At 40.5% G+C, this 22859-nt stretch overlaps 1 protein-coding gene across 2 annotated transcripts in view; it reads right to left on the reverse strand.

The window, feature by feature from the left end:
* eys (eyes shut homolog) overlaps window positions 1-22859 on the reverse strand; it is a 176142-nt gene that overhangs the window by 2984 nt on the left and 150299 nt on the right. For both annotated transcript variants that reach the window (XM_079363047.1, XM_079363046.1), the window contains 6 exons: window positions 22484-22707; window positions 12279-12451; window positions 6801-6983; window positions 5270-5436; window positions 3659-3803; window positions 496-670 (listed from right to left, as the gene is read on the reverse strand). In XM_079363047.1, the coding sequence (XP_079219173.1) occupies window positions 496-670; window positions 3659-3803; window positions 5270-5436; window positions 6801-6983; window positions 12279-12451; window positions 22484-22707 (1067 nt within the window). The remainder of the gene's footprint in view (window positions 1-495; window positions 671-3658; window positions 3804-5269; window positions 5437-6800; window positions 6984-12278; window positions 12452-22483; window positions 22708-22859) is intronic.

Consider the following 22859-nt stretch of genomic DNA (forward strand, 5'->3'; position numbering starts at 1 on the left):
TAAATCTAATCACACCAAAAAATGGTGTAAAGCTAGAGTTCCTCTGACCTCTAGCAAGTTATCGAAAATCTTTGTCACTGCTCAAAGGATTTGGCCACGGCAAGCACCTCAAATTTGCAAGTTCCCGTGAAAAAAAGAAGTGGCTTACAGCTCGGCTGAAGATACTCAGCAAATCAAACCATTGTCTCCTCTGCAGGCCTTCTAAATGCTGTAAGTATTTCACTTATCTATACTGACCAGTCCTGCAAGGCCCCACCCCCAAAGTCCAAGTACATTCAGAAAGTACTAAGCCAACAGGAGGTCAGAATTAAGACCCTTTATTCTTACAAATGCACAGACTACTTTGTCTGTTGTCCCTTGTTGAAGTTCCTGCAGTGGAAATGCAGCGAGATAGTGAAGTGTTTGGATGCATTCAACTTAGCTATAAAAACAGTATTTGATATTCAAGGAAAGGAATCATTATAAAGAACAAGGAAAGGAATCATTTGTCCTTACTACACAGATGAGCCGGAGTCCACACACGTCCCTCCGTTACTGCAGCGAACATGAACACATGGCGTGACTCCACACTGACCCACGCTCCGCCCGAAGGCTGCATGTCCCGCAGGCTGTCCCAGTACCTGGAACCTTCTGTCCTTTCTTGTGGAAAACTGCACATCAAAAATGCACCCTTTGGAAAAGACAAACATACCCAGAGAGAAAATGCATGTATGAAGGATTTTGTTTCTCCTCTGACAGGGCATTCAAAAAATAAACACACTATTTCATTTGAAGATCAAAAGTCCAAGCGCTTAAGATTCCCCGTGATTGAAGAATAAACATCTTGTGATGGTGTGTGCAGTAGATTCATGATGTATTTTCTGACACAGCCATCTTCATAAAGCCTTATTTGATGTTAACTCTTGAATTTGATGGAATAAAGTCTGCAGTCCCTTCACATCCAAGCTGTCCGAGCCTTTTAAATCTCATTTTTTCCACCTGTCATCCTGCATCTCTTTCATCCTATTTGCTTTTTATTTTCATAATTCAATTTGATCAAGACAATATTTGCTTTGGCCCTTACCTACAGAGCACCGGGCCTTCTATAAATATAAGGCCTGAGCACAAGCCTGCTCGTCATCTGCACATTCACACAACCCTCCCATCTCTCTGCTGCATTAGTCATTGGCATAAACAGGATGCAGGGGAAATGTCATGCTCAATCATGAATATTCATGGCATGAAGCCGTCTACTTGGCAGACTCAAGTGATGGTTGCAGAGCCGCAAACACGGGCGGCCGAACACGCGAAGCAGATTCATAAAAACGAATTTCTGTTAGCTGCAAACACTACCTTCAAGAAAACCAAAGAAGTCGACAAGAGCAATTATACCTGGAGTTGAAATTATTTTTTTTTGGAAGAAACAGATGGGAAGATTACGAATAAACAAACAGGCACGTGTACAGGCACGTTTATATCTTTTAAATCAATTCTCAAAATCGTTTTGTAGACTGTCTTGCTGACAGGGATTTTTCTTTTTTGTAGCTTCTCTTTGTAGCTTATATTTGATCTTTTTCAAGTTTTAATTTTATTCATGTGTTCGCTCATTTTTAACCACCCTGCTTTCCTTTCTTGCACGTTTTCCTCTTGCTGTTCCTCTGTATTGATTAGTACATCAGTAATGCCTTGCTTTGTTGGCCTTGTTTTGGTCTGTGTTGTTTTTCTCGCTCCCTATGTATTCTGTTTTGTCAAAGCACTTTGTACAATTATGTTTTTTAAAGGTGCTAAATAAATAAAGGCAATCCCATGTTCTACCATTTCACTGTGGCAATCTTGAACAATCAATGCATACATGACTGAGATGCAAAAAGAAATGACCTTCAAGGTCTTTTAGCGAGTCGAATAAATAATATGCATCAAAGCAGCAGGAAGTCAGAGGACGAAATGGACCCAGAATGGATTTGTGGGGGTCTCTGTTGGCCTACCGTTATGTTACGCCACATGTACAGAGGCTATAGTCAACGCAGCGGGCGTCCTGTGTCTGACCTGCGGCTCCTTCCCGTCATTACCCACTGTCTCTCTCTCTCTCTCTCTCTCTCTCTCTCTCTCCCTAATTTCCTTCTCTGTCCATTGTCCTCTCAAATGAAGGCATAAAAGCCCGAAAATACATCTTACAAAAAGGCAGTTGGCTCTTAACAGATTTAATAAAATTTCCATCGTCTAAGAACAGCCTCCTCCTCCTTTAAACGAGTCAGGAGGAACGCTCCCCATACGTCCTCTTATTTAACGTCTTAAACTTAAAATAGATAAATACTTACTCACAGCTCATTTATTTATTTAGGTTATAAAGTGCAGAATTTATTCTCCTGATCACTGGAAAGTTTGAGCGTGAGATATGTTATAAATCATGTGGCGCAGTTACCACCAACTCTCAAAGTGTCCCCTTTACTGTCTACTTGCATGTTAGCACCGTCGTCTGTGAATTACACTGTTCTGCAATGATGTTCATTTGCACCGGAGCGGGATCATTTTGCCACCAACGACTGAGTAAAGGAACACCAGATGGAAACCATCAGCTAAAATTGTTACAGCTCCGTAACAAGTAAATAAATAAAAGTATGGTTCATATAAATACATTTAAACAGCAGCGCATTTTGTGCAGCATTTAAATTTCAAATCTGTCTTTTTGTCTCTGTCGCACACAAAAACAAAATAATTTTGAATTATTATACCATTTCCTCACTTTCTTGTCATTTGATCAACAGCTCAAACTGAGTAACTGATTTCCCTGCCTCCCCCCCAGCAGCCTCCACTGCCACCTTTCCACAGGGGAGTGTGGATCTGTTGATAACTGAGAGAGAAGTGCATTATCAGAGAGTTCCCTTCCAGCCATCATGATTAGGGCTCGAGGAAGGTCACACAGATCTGATTAGACGCTCATGAGTTCTCATTACATCCCGAGCAGAGAGGTTATGGTTCCACGAGTGTCGCCGGGCTCAGGTAGTGATCCCCAGCAAAGGGGAGAGCGACTGTGTGATACAGCCGCGGCAAAATGATGCGTCACCAGCGCTGATTCGATTCCTGAAGGTTTATTTTGTGGGCAGAAAATGAATTACACGATGATGAATGAAAATGGCTGCAGTCCTTAAACAGTAAAAACTCTTGTTCACCTCAAATGGATCTGCCATGACATTTTATAATAACAGGCCTCATTGCTGTAGTGCAGAGGCTGCTGAATGTGCTTATGATGATATTCATAGTTGTTGTCTGATTGCTGTTATGGCAATTTTGCGCCACAGCTCTGTGAACATTAGCTGGCAAAATGAATTCTCCCCAGAATACATTCCTACATGAGGTCACCAGAGAGAAACATAAACGATGTAGATGATGACAAAGATCATTTGTATGGCATCCTTGTTTAAATGACTTATCAGCAGTGGAATGGATTTGCACACAACGTAAAACTGCACATGGCGAGGAGCGATTAAAGGGTGCAGATACAATCAACCTCGAAGCTCTGTTCTGGCTTCAAACACAGTCCAAGCCTGTAACTCCCTTTTCATTACACACTCTTCCCCTCTGCTTACAAACACACAGAGATCCTGGGAGAAACTCCAAGCCCCAGCACTCACACTCCAGGCAGCAGTGTTGGGTTGTAATAAAGCCGTAGCAGTCTTACCCTGAAAGCCGTAGCGGAACCTGGAGCCAAGTGGCAGTAGTTCAGGGGTGTACTCATTATATCCTCCCACAAAGAGCTGGTTGAAAACATTGAGGCCCACCAGGGGTCCTGGAGATGATCCTGTTCTGTTTCGTTGTCCATCAACCTGGGAGAGGAAGTAGGAAAGTGTTGATCCTCGAGCTTCTAGGCATCAGTGTGGGAGCACAATTTAATTAATACCCTGCTAAAGTTTACAAATATCAGAACATGGATGGATCAGAGTTTTCATTCATGTCTACCACTGTTTGGAAAGCTACTTTTGGAAGCATAGCTTTGTAAATAACTAATTATCTCACACTATTACAGTGATTCTCAACCGGTGGGTCAGGAGCCTCAGATGGGTCGCGGAGCTGTTTTTAGCGGGTCGCGAGCATGTGTCTGGAAAAAACCTGCCGCTAAACACTTCAACTGGCAAGCGCTTTTTTAAACATGTCGGTTTTGTTCAGTGTATTTCTTCCATCAGATGTTTGGCTTCGTCTGAGCTACAGAACATTTGAAAGAAGCTGCAAACTTTGATGATTTTGAATGAAATAAATCTGATTGGTTGAAAAATATCTGAAATTTGAGTTACTGAACCACAGCAAAGCTCCTTAGTTAAGTTATGGAGTTATCTGTATAAAGCTACTTATGGTTGTTAAAATCTTAAAACGTTGTGTTTGAAAGTGTTTGAAACTTAACAACCTCATTTTTAAACATGGAGGATTGAATCCCAAAGTACTGGAGCTTTAAAGAAACTTCAGCTCGACGGTCATATTTTGTATTTACCAAAAGCTGCTGCAAGCCAAAGACAGAGAGCGCTGTCTAACCTGCATGAATACATGACTGACATTGACTGTGTAACTTAAACATTGTGCGGGAGTTTGCTTGCAGTTTTTGGTAAATAAAAACCAGAAACAATAGTTGTTCTATGTTTTACTCATCCTAATAATATGGTTTGAAATGCTGATATTGTGACAACTCTAAAGCTGCCTGGAAAAAAAGTAATTGAACTCAACCCCATGGGTTTGCATCTGACGTCTTTGAGGAATGTTTTCTTCCTCACTGACTGTATATCTATATATCTCACTGCTCCTACAGATTTTTCTGCAACACTTGCATGAAGCGAAGCTCCTGTTTCCCGTGATCGCTGAGCCAAACTGATTCGTAGGTGGAAAGAAAACTGAGCGAGGAAACATCCAACTCCACAGCCTATATTCTTTACTTGCAATCGCATGTATGCCCATCGTACCATTACATGAAACCCCCTTAGAGAGAAGCAAACGTTTGAACTTGCTTAAACTATTTTAAATTGGATTAATTCAGCATTACCTTCAACTGATTGTCACATTGTTTTGATTCTATCTGTTACACATTTCATTTGTTTGAAATTCTCAAAGTTGTGGAGCCTGTTTGGTGTTTAAACAGCATTATATAGTTTGGTTCCAATCTCACAGTATCTTTTGTTTTCCCTCCTGTTTCCTGACACTATTGCAGGGCACTTAAAACCCTCCTGCAGGATGAAAGTTGATTCATTTAAATGACTACCAATCTCTATATTCACAGTATGTGAGCATGTATTGAAAATGAGATCACCTTCAGCCATCCTGTTTTCTTGGACCTTCCAAATATAACGGTGTGAATGTTGATCCGCGGGTTGAGTCGATCACTGACGATGGTTGCTACACCTGATCCAAGGTTGAATTTATGCAAAACTCTTCCATTTCGTAACCCCAAAACAAGGAAGTCATCGCCGTCGTTGCCTGGGAAAAAAAACAAAAAATAAAACACAAAACCAGAAACATTGATGTTGATGGAAATGTTTCCCAAAACACGCTACAGTTAATTTCATCTCTGAGCAGGGCTGTTTGCATGTATTTACATGTATAACTTAGAGGCAAAATTGTCACTTTTCTATGTAAATAAACTGAATTACATAAACTAATTCACAAATGACAAGCACACACAGGAAGTTTGACCTTTTTGCTTCCTGTTGAGAGTTAGTGGTAACTGTGCCACAGTGTGTTTTTTGCACTCAAACTTTCCAGTGATCAGAACAACAATTCCAACCTCTCTCAGACCTCAAATGATCTGGAAATATCGTCAGTAAATATTACACATTTTTATGATAAGAATCTGGGTTTAAACAAGTCGAGGGCAGCCAGGGTCTAAACCCCGGGCCTCATGCACACTCTGTCCACATGACGGGATGGGAGTCGTTACGAAGGACGGGTCATTTCTGTGTCACATCTTTTGACTCAGTTTATTTTCTTAAAACCTCATTGCTGCAGTGAATTATTACAGAACACATGAATTAGTATATACAATTATTTCTGTTTCATTCCTTCATTAAACCAATTATCATGCATCTACTTCATATTTCCTTTTAGTGTCTTTGAGTTTGCACTTTCTCCAACTGTGCTGCTGTCTTTCCTGACACGCGTTTCATTATTCATTATTATCTTGTTTTGCCTCCACCTTGATGAATTATACTCTCAAGAGACAAGTGTGGGAGATCGACAAGATCCTGTGTTTGCGTGTATGTTTGCATGTTTCTTTCTCTCTCTCTCTCTCTCTCTCTCTCTCTCTCTCTCTCTTTCTGATGAAATATCCTGCCAGCGATGACACTGCGCTTCCCTGCTGCTGAACTTGACCCTACAGAGATGAGATCCTAATTTAAAGTGATGGCTGCTGACAGCGTCACACAGACCCTACACCTCACCGTCTGTTTAAAGCAATTAAGACTGATATTTTTAAGACGCTTGGTTCGCATGTTCATTAAATGCTCCCTCTGCTAACATGCACCCGTTGAAAGTCAGAAACAATCACACTTTTTGGGCTGCGGGAAGAATAATTATCAATGTCTCAAAATCTGCCAGGAAAGAAAACCCTTTGAGAATCGTCTTGATGAAAGGATCTCAGAGGAGAGTGGAAATCTATCAGAGAGTGCATTACCATACGCAGCGGGGGGGAAACTGCTCAAATTGGCAATAGCACTCCTTTTAAAGTCCTTAATGAAGGTTGACAACTAAAATCCAACTAAAGACATCCTTAAGTTGTTTTCCTCTTTCCATTTGACCAGGGGAAGGGTTTGAAATTGCTGCATGCGTTCCCAGATTGAGCTCACCTTGTCCTTTATGCCCAGCGAACAGCATCAGGTTGTCTCTCATAGCAGCAGAATGATTGGCGAGGGTGAACTTCAGCTTGAACTCGTAGAAGAAGCTCAGGCTGGGGATGGAGGAGTAAGCCACAAAAGATGTGTACCCAAACTCATCTGTTCCACTGAATCTGGCACGAGTTATATCGATGGCTGAAAAAAATAAGAAGCACATTTTAATTTAGCAAAATATTGTAAAAAGTGTGGTTAGCTTGTAAGGAGCTGTGTGTGTGTGTGTGTGTGTGTGTGTGTGTGTGTGTTTGAATGAGGAGAAAACAGGTCTGACTCATTATCTCCCTCCCAAGTTACCAAAAGATGGCACTATTGCTACACAGGGGTTAGAGAAATATTGTCCTTTCTGAATGCTGTTAGATGATGACCTGTTTTCAAATACTATCACCTCCTTAGTCCTATTCGATTTTCATTAGTCGCTGTTTAGGAAGGTTTCTGGCAAGCATGCACAGCTTCATACTCAGCGCTCACAAGGGTAGCACAATAATCCCTCAGATATTCAATTACAATCTCTCGGCTTTACTCATTCAGAATGCACGCTTGATTCAATAATGCTCTCTCTTGTATTCCATCTCAGCACACCCATCTACTTGATTTTACACAGGGGACTCAATGTAAATTTCCCCCATGCTCATTCAGAATTACATGCTGCTGTACCCCCCCACCCCCCACCCCCCCTCTCTTTTTCACACAGCAGTGAGGATCCAAACAACAAAAAAAACCATCACACCATCCCACCTTGCATATTCCTCTGCAGCCCCAGGCGATGGCTAAGAGGGGTTCAGAAGCTCCCCTCTGCGCCTGCCCTCGGCTCTGTTTGGCTGCTAAATTATTAATAAGGCTGGAAATGCTTCTGTTATCATCTGTGGTGTGGTAAGGTGGAGCTTTATTTGCCTTTTGTTTCAGAGAAAAGCCAGAGTGTTGAAGCACCAGGTTATTTCGAAGCTGTGCTTGACTTCATCATATACATGCTAATGTTTCTGCCCTGTAATAAACGCCTGAGCTCTGTGTGTGGTCATCCCACCTGTTCAGACTAGATAAGTACAAACCTGTCAGGCATTACTACAACATGAAATGACCTTGAGCTATTTACTCTGTATTCATGGATGACGCTTGAGCATTAGGTACCAAATTAACGACTAATTCAACTGATCTTAAAAGGGTCTGCTAAGAGAATTGTAGAATCTTAAATGATGCTTTTCACAGTTCTCTGCAAATGTCTCAATTTGATTTCAGCTTGAAAAAAAAAAAAAATCTTTTCAATAATCCCTGAGAGGAAATTCAGGAACACACATACATGAACAGTAGGAAAATGCACTAACAGGATCCTGTATACAGACATTGACACAGGGGGCGCTCCTGAGCTATTGAGGGATTTAGAACTTTTCTCAAAGGAACATCAGCAGGGTTTAGAAAATGAAACAGGTTTTTCTCTGTCACTCCCACAGTTGAAAGTTGTTGTCTTACACAGTCTTTTAAGACTATTTCAAGACGAAGAAAAGATGTTCCTTTGAAAACGAATCTGCTGAGCTTGTAAGTTTCACAGTGTGTCAGCGTTTGTTAGGCTGTGTTTACGTCATGGACACATACAAGGCAGTCGTCATTACCTTTGGCTTTGGGTCTTGATTTTAACTACATTTCCAGGACTTTCACTTCTAAAACCTTTGATGTAAGTCTTATTTAAGGGTCAGCAGAAGATTGAGCGATCCATTCTTCCAAAGTGTTCTGCAGGGCACGTTTAATCACCTTCAGTAACTGTACGCTTGTAAAATAGGAGGGTTTTACTACCAGTTACCTTCGGGTGCTCTAAACAGCATTTATCCAAATTCACAAAGAGCTACAATAACTCTTGAGTTAACCAAGGAGGTGATGGGATTGTAGAAGAGAATTACTTCAGGTTCCTGTAACTTATTTAACAAAAACACAGGCAGCCACTTATTCTCAGGCCTGCCACATTAAATGTGATGAATGCAGAATCCTCAGAAATCACAGGTTGTCTGAAATACACGTTCCTCTTCCTGAAGTCATCATTTCTGCTGGCTAACTCATCATTGCACAACACACAGACACTCCGCTGCTTACAGAACATATCATTACATAATAATGTTGACATAATATTTACAAAGGAGCTTATGAATCGCCTCGGTGAAATGCATTCATGTATGGATTATAGCACCACACTGTCAAATATTATTACATCGCATTTCCACTTTGCTGGGTATTTGTGTAATATGGTGCAAACCAAACAGGAGCTGCAGAAGAAAAAAAAATAATCCAAATGACATCCAGCACCAGAATGTGAGATGCACTCGGACACAGAATGCATGTGTACGGTGCTCATCTGAGCAGCTGGGACAACAACACTTCTCCTGACTTGCACATACAGCACACATGATGCCATTGTAGTGTTGCTGTTGTTTTTTGGTCTTAAACCAATGAAGGACTGACAGAAAAAATCAGTGCTACAGTAACACTGGATCAATGCTACCACTGCCCAGTGTTAAAGCAAGTGCAAAATGAAAAAATGCACAGCTGAAAATGTCAGAACTGAAATGTATATATATAAATATATTCACATACAAATATTAAAAAATGACTAAAACTATCCTATATTTTTTTTGTGGAGTTCTCATATTATCTCAAATATCTCCAACAGTTATCAGAAATCCGTACATTTATAATAGTAACAGGACGTGTCTCGTTGCAGCAGCTGCCATGATGAGCCGCCATGACAGGCACAAAATGTTTATTGTTGTCATGGAAACGCCAGACGTTACACCAAAGAGGTTGCTATGTAAAAGTAACCATCAGAAGTAACTAGTCCCATTCACAAGCATGCCAACACCGCCAGTAAAGCAGCGGGAGCAACTTGGGGTCGCATCAGACATGTCGCTGCAGGAACTGGGGATCGAATCCTCAACCTTCAGGTTAAGAGACAACCGAATCCACCAACGGAGCCACAGCCTCCCCTTATAAATATTTTTAAATAAGACTGCATTACATAACTGTACGTAAACACAAGGATGCTTGTTTTTGTGTGAGGACTCGTGGGGGCTCATGCATCCTCACTTGGCTGGACACCTTTGAAATGAAAATGATAAACACCATCATTAACATTTTCATTTGCAAACAAAACTAACATCTAAGGATAAACACTGAGCAGATCTGAAAAAAACAACAGCTCATAGTACTGTACTAATAATACTGTACATTTCACATGCATTAATTGTTTCCGTCACAGCTTTTCTCTGTTCATTCGACACATGAATCTTTAACAAGAGGTGTGGGTATTCTGTAAAAGGTAGAACATTAATAATTCTGATTGAAGTCATCTTAAATGCCCGTTAATATTTAATGAACTAAACTCTTGAGGCATTCCAGCACTTCCTCTTCTTCCCTTTCCTGCTTCTTCAACGTTGTGTATTAAAGCGCACATGGGAACTACAATCTGAAAATATTACATGTAGAAAAGGATTCTGCTTTTTCGTGCAGTCGACGTCGTAAAAACAACTTTTGCTTCTTCTCAAAAACTGGTGGAGAGAAAAAAGATGTTTATCAGGATATCAGAAGTCAAATTTTGCTCAGAGTGGTTCAGAGACCTCAGATCGGTTTTGACTCGGATGTTATCGGGATTCAAATTCAAATGTCAGTCGTGCTGACTGTGACGGTGGAGGGATACATTACTGTGTTTGTCGTGTGGGTGCTGAGTGTGTCAGCGGCTGTGACATGGCTGAGCGACTTATATACCAAGCACCCTGCTGCTCAGTTTAGTCAAGCAAAACCGTTGTCTCTGAGAACCACAATCTGTGAAGCCTCCTTCTTACGAGTGTTAGTGTTGAGACTTATAGAAAAGACGACTAAGTTACCCATATAGTTACCCATTAAGTACACATATTTGTTGTCTTTATTTTTGAGGTAAAATAGTTGGAGGTTTAGATCAAGATGTTTGAGTTTATCATTTCAGCCTGGGCTCTCCCTGAAGTTTCAATCATGTTGTGTTTAGTAGATAATACATTCATGATTGTGGACTACAAATATGTTGCTCTTTTGTTGACACAAAGAATATGTCAAACTACACATAGCAAGTTCTCATCACAGCATCTGACACAAGCAGCAACCTCCGGTGTTAAACGAAGAACATCTTACCCATGAATACAGCACAAATCAAGTATACCAATGGCCTTGTGTGTAAAGCTGAGAAAAGAGGAATATCAGCCTACACACAGCTTTATCTGAATGTCATGTACGGGCTTTTAGATCACAGTCAAGCTAAGAGTTAGAAAGAGTGCTTCCATTAGCCTGCTAACACAACAATGATAGATAGATAGATACTTTATTGATCCCGAGGGACATTCAAAATGCAGGAAACCGGCAATTTGCAGCTCGCGCTAAGGTCCATTTTTTCTGCCGTTTGCTCTTAATGATGCTTAGTTACGTCTACAGAATCAAAAAGTCGCACATTCTTCCTTTAAAAAATGTATCCAATGCCGAGGTGCCAAATACTGCAGTTCGCAGAGTGTCCACTAGAGTAGTTGCGTACACACCTATTCAAAAAAGGCAATCTTTTACAGCAGAAATGAACATGTTTACAGCCTGGTGAAAAAAACCAAAACACAGGTCTGGTTAGCTCAGGTCTCGATCAGCACTTAGCCGTAGCTCATAGCTTAGGTTGTGAATCATCAACGGACATGAGTGAGGGGGAGTTTAATGCTACGTCTTGTTGTCCCCTAGGCTGGGTGTAACACTAATTATTTCTTACACATTACATAACAGAGAAATGTCTTTGGTGGGTTTCCATTGCTCAATAACAGGGTGACTATTAGACAATTTCCCAAACAACTGTCCACTTGCTAACAGCTCAGAGTTATTATAAGTCTACTTAGCCAATCGCTCTTGTAATGACTCTTGATCAAATCCCTTTCTTGTGGCTCTGGAGGTTTTAGTAAAAAATAGAAAGTCATTATACGCCAAGGCATTGTGTGATATCTTGGTCTTTGATGAGATAAAAAAGAATTGACCACAGACAGACAGTGAAAAGCAGGAAGCCACCTGATTAACGTAGCTGTGAGAATACTTCAACACCCCACTGCAGAGCTGAAGAAGCTTGACATTTAAAGAAAAGGTTGTTAGGAAAAGTTTCTTTTCGTTACACAGAAGAAATTAGACTTGTTAGGGAATAAGATCTTATAAAGTTTGAAAATTCGGCACAGCAGTCCTGAGTTTCGTGTTGATTATCCGACTCTATAGCTGGAGGAAGATGATTCTGCCTTTTCAGCAGATTTCATTTTCATTAATCCCTTTACTTAACAACAGGCTCTCATTCTACCAACAGCTCAAGGCTCTCATTCACCAACTATTAGCACATCAGCCTCTTAATAAAGCTGCTTAATCTATGCCGCATTGATCTGTGGGGATCCGTTCTTTAGTAACACTTACGTTCATCACACAGTAGACCTTGTCTTCCATAAGGGCAAAGGCACACAGCCTCCAGTGGAGACTTTGGGATGCATGTGGCTCCGTGACCGCAGGGGTTGCGCTCGCAGGCGTTGAACTGGCATAGGCTGCCCGTGTAAAGCGGAGGGCACTCGCAGAACCAGTCCTCAGCATCGCTACACATGCAGACACAGAGTTAGACATCATTAGGCCAGAGGTGAAAATGGACCATGACATTGCAGCAACATGTCCAGATGCTTTACAAGCTTGCACAGCAGCCTGCAGAACACACAGTGGGAGAAGAGATGAGAGATTCAAAAAGATATTAAGAGTGAATGTGTCCAGCCATGCTTCTGGTAAATGAGACTTGCTGCTTAAACTTAAGAATTTGAGTGAATGTGGAGATATTTCGGGAGAAAAATATCATTCTTCTTTCGGATTTATTCCTCTTAGAAGCTCCTACATGGAGAGATCTGTCTTTGTATGCCTTCTGGTGAAATTAATCACATAACGCCAGAGACAAACAACAGCAGAAAGCACATGATTAGTGAAATGTCAAAAAAAAAAAAAAAAAAGAAGCAAACCTGAAGATCAACAAGATTTCCAGTGTCTTCTTTCCTCGATTTATATGGGTGCACTTCCTCTCTTGGCAAGCAGGAGACAGTGACTTTGCATGCAAAGTACTCTCCAGACAGGGACTTTATAAAACACTCTGAGAGGTGCACGACTTTGAAAGGTATAATTTCAGACAGAGGAAGCTTTGGTGGGGTATCAAATCTATAAATTAATAATGTGTTTTATGCAGCAGCTCTGCAGGATGTATCTAGCTTCTTGAGAAAACTGGCTTCGTGAAATGAAATATTTACCTTCTGTCACCAGAATTGAGCGTTGTTAGACAGGACTGTATTGGAGTACAAAGAGGAATCTGTATAATGCTGTTACATTTCTTTTGTAGGATTATTGGCAGGCTGCTCACATCCATTTCTTAAGACATCTTAAGACCCGGTTATACAGAAATACACACTGTCGCTGCCAAACCCGTCTGTTTTTTTTTTACAATAATAGTCAGAGACGAAAATTTGTCTGGAAATGTATTTGTATAATCTTTGACAACATGCAAGAGGAAGAATGAAATATTTAGTAGAGCTCCTCCTGATGCAGACTCCATGTTTCACTGCTTTGCGTGCTGCTAATTTGTCCTTCGCAATGTCAGTTAGTTTTTAAATGTTGGTGACACACAGATTGCGTGGGCTTTTTTTCTCCAGATGCTCCAGTTTCCTCCCACAGCTAAAGAAACATGCAGGCTGCAGACTCTAAATTGCTGGTAGGTATGAAACTAAGTGTGAATATGTCTGTCAGTTTCTTCGCTGAGAGACTGAAGCTTCTTCGGGGCTCCAGCACTCCACACTCGGCACATGATGAGCAAGAGGAGCAAACAGATTGATGGATGGATACGCAAAATAATTAATGTTTTCTTCTCCTCACAGCAGACTTTTCACAGATGTCATGTTCACAAAATTTCAATTAAACTTGCATATTTCAAAGGCAAGTTATTCATGCTTGCAGGGAGCTTCATCAAAAGCTTGCATCTTTGTTGAAAATAACCAACAAATGAGTTTAGACACCGAGTGGAAGAAACATTTATCCATTTATGTTTCAACATGACATTACGTCCTTCTGGTTTCAATTAATGTAAGGCTTACGTGAGTTCTAGTTTTAATAAATGACAAAAAATGGTCTCAAAGTAAAAAGGAATCATACAAGAAAGAAATGCACTTAAAAGCTTTAAATCTATGGACGACGCGTGAAAAACAATTATCTATGAATGACTTAAAAGCAACCTCTAATTAAAAGAACAAAGAAGAGTTTAAAAAATAAATATCGACGGTCCCTTTTTCATAAAACATTCTCATTGTTTTTTTCTTCATCTGTTAAAAAAAAGTTTGAAAAAGTTCCTGTATTGTAGGAGAAATCCTACTTAGTGATAGACCTTATTTCTGATGCTGATTCGGAGCAGGACTTTCATTTTTCTGCGACATGGTGAAACATATCTTCGTCTTTACAGAAAATGTCATCCTCAAAAGGATTAGCTTTCAAGCATGTGATGCCACAGCAATGAAAACAGTCATTGGAACCCAATATTATGTAATTTCTTGTTTTTTTTTTTAAAGGTGCAATCAGAGTCCTGCACAATGTATTTCTGTGAGTCATAATGTGTAGATTCCTCTGTTTGTAAGAGACAAATAAATAAATCTAAGCCCTTAAGAATCATCAATATTAGAAAACAGGATTTTTTATGAACCATCTCTCTCTCTCTCTCTCTCTCTCTCTCTCTCTCTCTCTCTCTGCAACTTTGCATTTTAAACAGCCAAAATTTTTTTGTAGTTTTCCAAACTCTTCTGTACCTTTCGATGTATCAAAAATAACAAAGTAACAACAAATCTGACAACCTTATGGTGCTTTCACACATTATTTTTTTTGTACTGTTGTTTGTTTCACTCAGACTTAGTTTCACTAAATGGATTGAAAAGTGTGAAAAAAACAAAACAAAACAAAAAAAACAGGTTGCATGTTTTATTGGCTCCATAACAGTTAAGTGGCGAAGGAGCACAGTTCAAAACACTTGAGTTTGAATTGGCCTAATCAAAAACGTGCATGTGTAGGGTGACAAAAGGTTGTTTCAATTTGGCGGCGGTAATCACTTTGATTGCAAAATTGAAGTTATGTTTGCAGACTCATTTGAATATGTTGATCACAGCTGCATAGAGTCGGAACTCGCCATATTTCACGTCATTCAAAGAGTTCATCGCTACAGCACACAGGAGGCGGGATAAATAATTAAGGATACATTTTCAGTCTAATGAGAACCAGATAAAATGATAAATAATTGACTGGTTAGCTTATGATATCCCTGTCAGCTGGAACAATGGGCTGTGAGTGCATCTCGACATGCATTTCTCATATTTCATAAGTTATTTACGGAAGATTTCTTTTCGTATGCAAATACAGTTCCACAGTAAAGCACTGATGAGGCTCTGCAGTCTTCAGTTGTTGGGATCAAAGCGTTTAGCCCACTTCATCCTTTGTTAAAATAAAGAGAAGCAGTGGGTTTAGCTGATTTTATTTATAGAAAGGAGAAGGAATGCTTTGGTACTGATATGCCATTTGCATTCCAGCCTCGTAAACAGCCAATTGGGCAGCACAGACAGACATTGGGATACTTAGTGGGTGGGAGGGATAATCATGTAAAAGACTGCAAACTCCTCACTCAATAATTTGGCATCTGAAATTTTACATAAGCAAAAGGGATGCAGTAGAATTTACACATCGCAATCACCTGAAGCACAAAGGAGACTGTTTCTGGAGACGGCTGTTCGATATTTCCCTGACCTCTCCCAGGCAGCCTCGCAAACATTACCTTGGCGGCGAAGAAGGGTTATGTCTGCTAAGTCTGCCTCACAGACTCTTTTGAAACCGTCTGCCACAGAAACGCATTCTTCAGATGACACTTGAAATGAAATCCTCTAAAATAGAAGCTTAAAGCATGATGGGAACTTTTCTCTCGGGATCACACATTATTTCTGCGGTCCAACCTGGAACAGACTCTCACACTCTGCACGAAGAAGTGCTTCTCTCCAGCACTTTTAAAGTATATTCCCATGTTTAGACTTTAAACTTTTCCAATGAACCCGTGTATTTATGCTATTTTTTTTCTTATACACTGTCTGAAAAGGGCATACATTCGAACCACCAAAATAAAACACACAGTCCTTTGTCTGATGTCCTTATCGCAAAGATAGAAATACACACACAAAGACATACTCTTGCTGTTGATTCCACCAATCGCTCTTATCACTGAGATTTGTTTTGTTGGAGCACAAAACTTAATCCACACTTTAAATGTGTCTAACTAGCAAAGAAAGAGAAAGCTGTGGTCAAGTTAAACAACGTGAAGTTCCTCCTACTTTTATGAAACTGAGACCAAAGTCCACCAGAGCTGTGCCAACCAAAACAGGAACGTGCTACAAAGTAAAGTAAAAATGCATCATTAGCCATGATTTCACAGATCTTTTGCGTTGAAATATCTCTCGCAGAAGTCTGAGATGTCTCCTCGCTAAATAGGCACAAACATTATTTTCTAAATTTACAATTTGTTTAGTCTTTTTTTTTTTTAACATTTGCTAAAACTGCATTGCACAGCTGTGCCCAAGGACATTTATGAGGCATTTCTGTTAGTAATGCTTTAATTAACGTTCCTGAAGATTTACATCTGTACCAAGAACCAATGGGCTCCAGGCTGAAGGCTGCAGGCACGTGAGGAGAGACGGGAGAGTGGTGAGGGACAAACTGCTGTGTTGATTTTGGTCTTTTCAATGAATTTGTTGGCAGCAAAATAATCTGCTTCAGTACCCTACAACAAATCACGCTGATTATTTTCAGTGACAGCTATTTTTATTCAGAGCTGTCAGTGTGAGATGGTGCAGAGCGTTCATGAACCTAAAATGAACTTTTCTTAAAGCCTCTGGAAATTTGGCTTGAAACTGAAAAAAAAGTGCATATAAATGATATCAAAGCTGAGGCTCATTTAAAATCCACGAAAACTCTGAGCAGAAATAAACCTCTGAAAAATCTGCACATCACTCTAAAAACAGCATTTCTCTACTGTGTAGGTATGGTATAGCTCATCTGTCCAGCTCATCTTTACCAAACAGACATTTGACTGTCAGTCAAAGAGTCGGACAAAAAGAAGAAAGCAGAAACAAATATTCATTTCAGATTGTCTCGAAATGGTGAGTTTAAAAGTATGTGTCTTCATCTGTATTTCTGAACATGTGGTGATATTGGTAAATGGACTTGAGCTTGTATTGCTCTTGTTTAATCTTCTTAATCTTGTCCAAGGATACGTCCAACATGTAGCTGCTGGAGCTGGGGATCAAACCCTCGACCTCCCAGTTAGAAGACAACCACCTCTACCAACTGAGCCACAGCCGCCCGCTGGTGTGCTTACTAATTTGTATTTGTATTTTATTTGTAATGTGTCTTTCTTTGATACCTGCTGAGGGATAACAGATGGAAACTAGCTTTTACAGTAATCATTACAGCTGTTCATTAATATGCACTGTCCCTGAAAAATATATGAATAAAGAATTGGCGCTTACACAGATGAAGCATGGGTCTGTGTCTGCACTGCCACTACATCTGTCAATCTAGTCATGACTTATAAATGACCAGAAGCTCCCACCCACCATCCAACCTGAGGATCTAAGGCTGCTGGCTCATAGGGGGGATCAACGATTCTGTAATGCAAATTGGAGGCAGACCCGTCCATGCTTTAAAGTAAAGTGTAAAATCATTAAATAGACTCTACAGCTAGCAGGAAGTCAATGTGTTGGACTCTAGAACTGGGGTGACATGATGTCTTCTGACCTATTGTCCTTCAATGTATTGCAATTTGTCGTCTATTATCTGAAATCAAAAGGTCTGATCTTGTCTAAAAGACAAAACAAATCAGCAGAATTAATTTTTCCTGTTTGTTTTCATACAAAACCGCTGAGACTCGTCCCCAAGACAATTTCAACACTTGCATAATTATCATGGCTCGCTTCTAAGTATGTCAAGGTTGCATTGAATCTCATTTTTAAACAAGAAAATGTGCATATGAATAAGTATAACAAACTTTGCCAAAAACAACATCCCACAGCTGTTTTGAATGCACTCGTCCTCCAAAACTCAAAGACACAAATGCAGTAAACTCCGTAATGAGCAAGTTTTCTCTGGAAGTATTCTTTAGGGACTGTAATCTCACACACACAGACACACAGACACACACAGACACACACACACACACACACACACACACACACACACACACACACACACACACACAACGTTTGTTTTTCATGGTAAATTAAAATAATTGTTTCTTGGACCTTGGGTTATTTTATAGGTACTTTGAAACAACTATAGCTGGAGCTCTGATTAAGATAAAATTGGGTTCACTTTCTTTGTTAAGAACTCTCGTAGGCAGAGAAGCATCTGGAGAATTCACTGTTAAGTGGAGGTTTGTGTGCCAGTGAAGCTGGACCATCACAGAGCGAGCAGAACACCGTCTCTACTGCAGCCAATTAAGGAGAGAATGTGTATGCACCTATTCTGCTGTGGGTGTGTGTGTGTGTGTGTGTGTGTGTGTGTGTGGGTGTGCGTGTGTCCAAAGCATCCAGTCTTTGCTCAGTAAGAAATGTGGATCTATTTTTATGATTGACATGTTTATTTGGAGATTTAACTTTAACAGGGGAGACAAAATCTGATGAAAAACTTGAACAAATATTGTTGTATAAATTGTAAACCAAGGCTACCTGTAATTAAAAGGCATCAGTTATAGGGAATTGGAGAATTGTGTCCTGTTTGTGTAGTGCTCCTCACCATTTCACCTCCTTACCACAGACTGTTTTGGATAAGAAGCCTGCATATTTATTGGTGCGTTTATTCTCCTTGCTCTCGTGAACAGCAGCTAATAGCAGTCGGACAAAGTTAACCATGGACTGTATAAAACATAGCTGTGGACTTCATGACATCCCCCATAGGTTTCTGAATAAGCCCAATGGTTGTGGTTGCCATACTGGAAATACTACGACTCCTACTGTCAACTCAGCCACGCCCCTTATCATGCAAACGTGTTAATAATACATTTTTTCTTTTCTAATTGAGTTGCATCGTGTTGCAACACCTCACACACTCACATGCATGCTGTCAACATTGCATCTCTTAAATATTTCATTCTTTCATCATCAAGCCTCCGGACATGCGGGTCACCTGATGTGACGGCTGAATATGGAGTGAAAGGGAGTAATGTTTTCTAATCGAGTGTCTCTAATGAACAGCTGATGAAAACTACATCTGCTCTCTCGTTTCCATCTTCTGGATTTACCTTTAGTTTTTAGGACATGTCTTCTGAAACACAAAGCTCAGGTTTCATAAATGACTCAGATCCCCAGCATCACCGAGCTGACACTGAGGAATATAAAGGCCACAGTCCTTAGGTGCTCACTGCCCGGCTTTTCACATTTATGTCACTTTAATACCTAATGTGTATGTGTCACCCACACACCACAGGCCATTATCCTTCCAGGTTTAGTATTGATATTCCCACATGCTATAATGAACTGAAAGCCACAGAAAACGGGGACAGCGCCAATCTCACCCCAACTGAACCCACGATCAAAATCCCTTTTCATTCTATTAGAATGTGTCGAAGCAATCTGGGGAAACTAACAGTATGAAACGTGCTCTGTGAACTCCCTGTGACCCCTGCACGCAGTGCGGTTCAAGAGCTCACTGCATTAACACAAATTCATCACAGCGATAATTGCAAGGCCTGCTGTTTCACACATGACAAGCTAATGTGACCACAATGCCACCGGCTTTTAATTGGTATTCTTGGAGTCATTCATATTCCAATATTCATGGTGCCCTGTTCCATTACCTGTTTAATAAAAGCAACTGTTAAGTTATAGTGTCATAAAACAATGAAGAACACATTAAAGGCTCCAACACTCTGAATGAACTGAGGTGAAAGAGCATCGTATGCACTTCACGTAAACTTGAAAACAGAAGAAAAAAATGCCGGTGAGTGGGGTGGGGTGAAGATTTGATGAGGTATATCAGATAAATATAAGGGAGGAACTTCTCTGTAGATATTCGATCAGACATGAGGGGATCAGCTTCACTGAGTGAGATGAAGGAAGCGGACTGTCAGTGTTGTTTCAATACAAACATGGCATATCATAACACCCTCCCCACTGTGGAGAGGCAATGTGACATGAACACCAAAATGACACAGACAAAAACCATCATGTCGTCAAGGTCGTCGAGGTTTTTTATGCAAATCAAAAGTGACAATGAGCCCGTGTCCGTCAAGAGCTTTTTATCTGGAGCTGGAAAGTGATGGCTGCGCTTTGCAGAGTGATTGCACCAGTTTTATTACTGACAAGAAGAGCGCTGCACGTCCCTCCTGTCTCTATGACAACAGTCTGTTGACAACGGCCGCTGTATGACCGACAGCTGCTCCGTTACATTTCAGTGTATGTTTGTATGCTTCTCATTTAGATTGTTTATTTGCCGATCGGAGACGGAACAAAGAGGATGAGTGTACAAGAAATGATCCATACTGTTGCAAACGCTCTGTACTTGCAGAAAAAAAATAAAAAAGTGCTGACACTCAGAAAAAAAACGTAAGGTGGGCACGGGAACTTACTGTGCATACGTCCCTCCAAGACAACAACTTTTTCGACAACGACTTATAGAGAATCTAAACTGAAATCGGCATTAAAGTTTGAAGATGACTTCGACATGCTCCTCTGCTGTAAACGCTGGTAACACTGTCTTCTCTGAGTTTCTCTTCTGCTTAAAAAAGTAACTGCTGTAAGACATTTTGACATTTTGGTTCATTATCTGAGTAAAATGTCAAGGGATGTGAAAACCAAAACTAAAAGTCGACTTTTAAAACTTGAACTTAGCAGAAGGTTTAATCACCACTCTGTGACCTCTGTAAGGGGAAGAGGAGAAACTCCTCAGCGAGCTGTTGCTGGACTGACAGAGATGGATGGATGGGTGGATGGGTGGATGGATGGATGGATGGATGGATGGATGGATGGATGGATGGATGGATGGATGGATGGATGGATGGATGGATGGATGGATGGATGGATGGATGGATGGATGGATGGATGGATGGATGGATGGATGGATGGATGGATGGATGGATGGATGGATGGATGGATGGATGGATGGATGGATGGATGGATGGATACTTTATTGATCCAGAGGGAAATTCTGCACATTGTATTTAGTGTTGTGCATTGGTGCAGTGCTAAATCAACTTACAGAGTATAAAAAACTTTAAACCCCCCCCCCCCGAAGGATTTATGAGCTCGCAAATCTACAGCCTGTGTAACACTTTGTCATCAAATATAAGATTTGGGAACAACAGCTCGCATGTGTTACTTGCACTTGTTAAACCAAACCACGAATAACATTTTGATATTGTATGAATTTCAAATGTAGAACTAAATTAAATACATACACACAAACACAATTTTTTGTCATTTAGAAAATTAAAAAAAAACAATGAATTTTCTTTCTCTGCTGACACACATAGTCCCTGTCCAAAATCATTTATGTGCAGCTATGCTGAGACAGGCCTAAATGGAAATTTGCACAATGTTGATAAGAGAAGCTAGAAAAGTGAACTGTTCTGCATGAAGAAATGTTTGGTGCTTTGGAAACGAGGACTTTTTGCCAAAACTGTCATTTCACTAGCTGGCTGTCTGGGTTAGTGTGCTCTCAAAGCTGCAGCTGCATAGCCACAGTTCCATTCATGTTTGTAGAGATTGGGGAAGCAATTTAAACTGCAATATATATGCATACTACAGGGACACTGCCTCTGACAGGCCTGCATCATGCTTAGTTTCATGGGCATGGAGGAAACAGCAGGTCTAACGTAGAGTAAATGGAAGTGTACAACCTTTACTTTTCGTAGCCGGAGTAAACCCAGCAGTTCCCCCGATGTGGATGATTTCTTTCGTGTTATTTATTAGGCTGGAGATATACTTGCTGTTTAATAAACATATGCATGCACATGATACCTCACATCCCCTGGGTCTGGGTTTGATCTGTTTGGCACCTTGGCCCGACACTTCCTCAAAAATATTGGCTGCAGTATTCACATGTATAGAGGCAGCGAGGATGTGACAGAGTCGACGCCGCAGAAGGAACAATGAGGTTTAGAAGGCACGCTGTTAGACAGAGTCCACAATTATCAACATCTAATGTGCCAGTGCCACTGCACAGAGACAAAGTTTAGTCAGACTACATGACAACAGAAACCAGACAAATCAATGGGACAACGTCTGGGACTGTTTTGCAGAGTGCAGGGCCAATATTTGTGAATAATTTTTTCTTTTTATTTTGGACTTTTTGTAAAGCACTTTGGTTCGCCGAAAGGATATTTGTAAAGGGCTGTATAAATAAATAAAGTACATTTACAACAATTACCTTAATGACAGCTGGTTGAGAATATAAGGTTCCAAAAACAGGAGTATCTCTTGTCTTACTTTAAGGAAATACAGAAGCCTTCCTTTAAATTATGAATATCTCTCAAGTTCAAGAGCAGTTTAAACATTTCCTTAATGTAAAAGGTGACCCAGTACCTGATGCACGTTCCTCCATTCCGACAGGGAAGGTGTTGGCAGACAGGCGGGTCACAGTTCTTGATGTTTCTCCCTCTCACTGCTTCCCCCATCAGGTAAATCTCCTTTGAGTTGACCTGAAGCTCCCTGATGCAGCCAATGAGCCTCCTCGCTCCTCTTGCACTTCTGTTATGCATCTCCCAGTGGGACGAAACATCCCCGAGAAATATGGGTCCAAAGGTTCCCTGCAACAACAAAAAAAGAAGAGAAAGTCAAAGATCAGTAATTATTGAGGAAATCACGTTAAATATTTCTTTGCAGCTAGCACAGGCTCTTGATATCATTGTTTATTACTCTAATTATATTGTTATGACCCCCCTTACCCCCTGTTAACATC

The sequence above is a fragment of the Symphodus melops genome (genome assembly GCF_947650265.1).
Source record: "Symphodus melops genome assembly, chromosome: 15".
Lineage (NCBI taxonomy): Eukaryota > Metazoa > Chordata > Actinopteri > Labriformes > Labridae > Symphodus > Symphodus melops.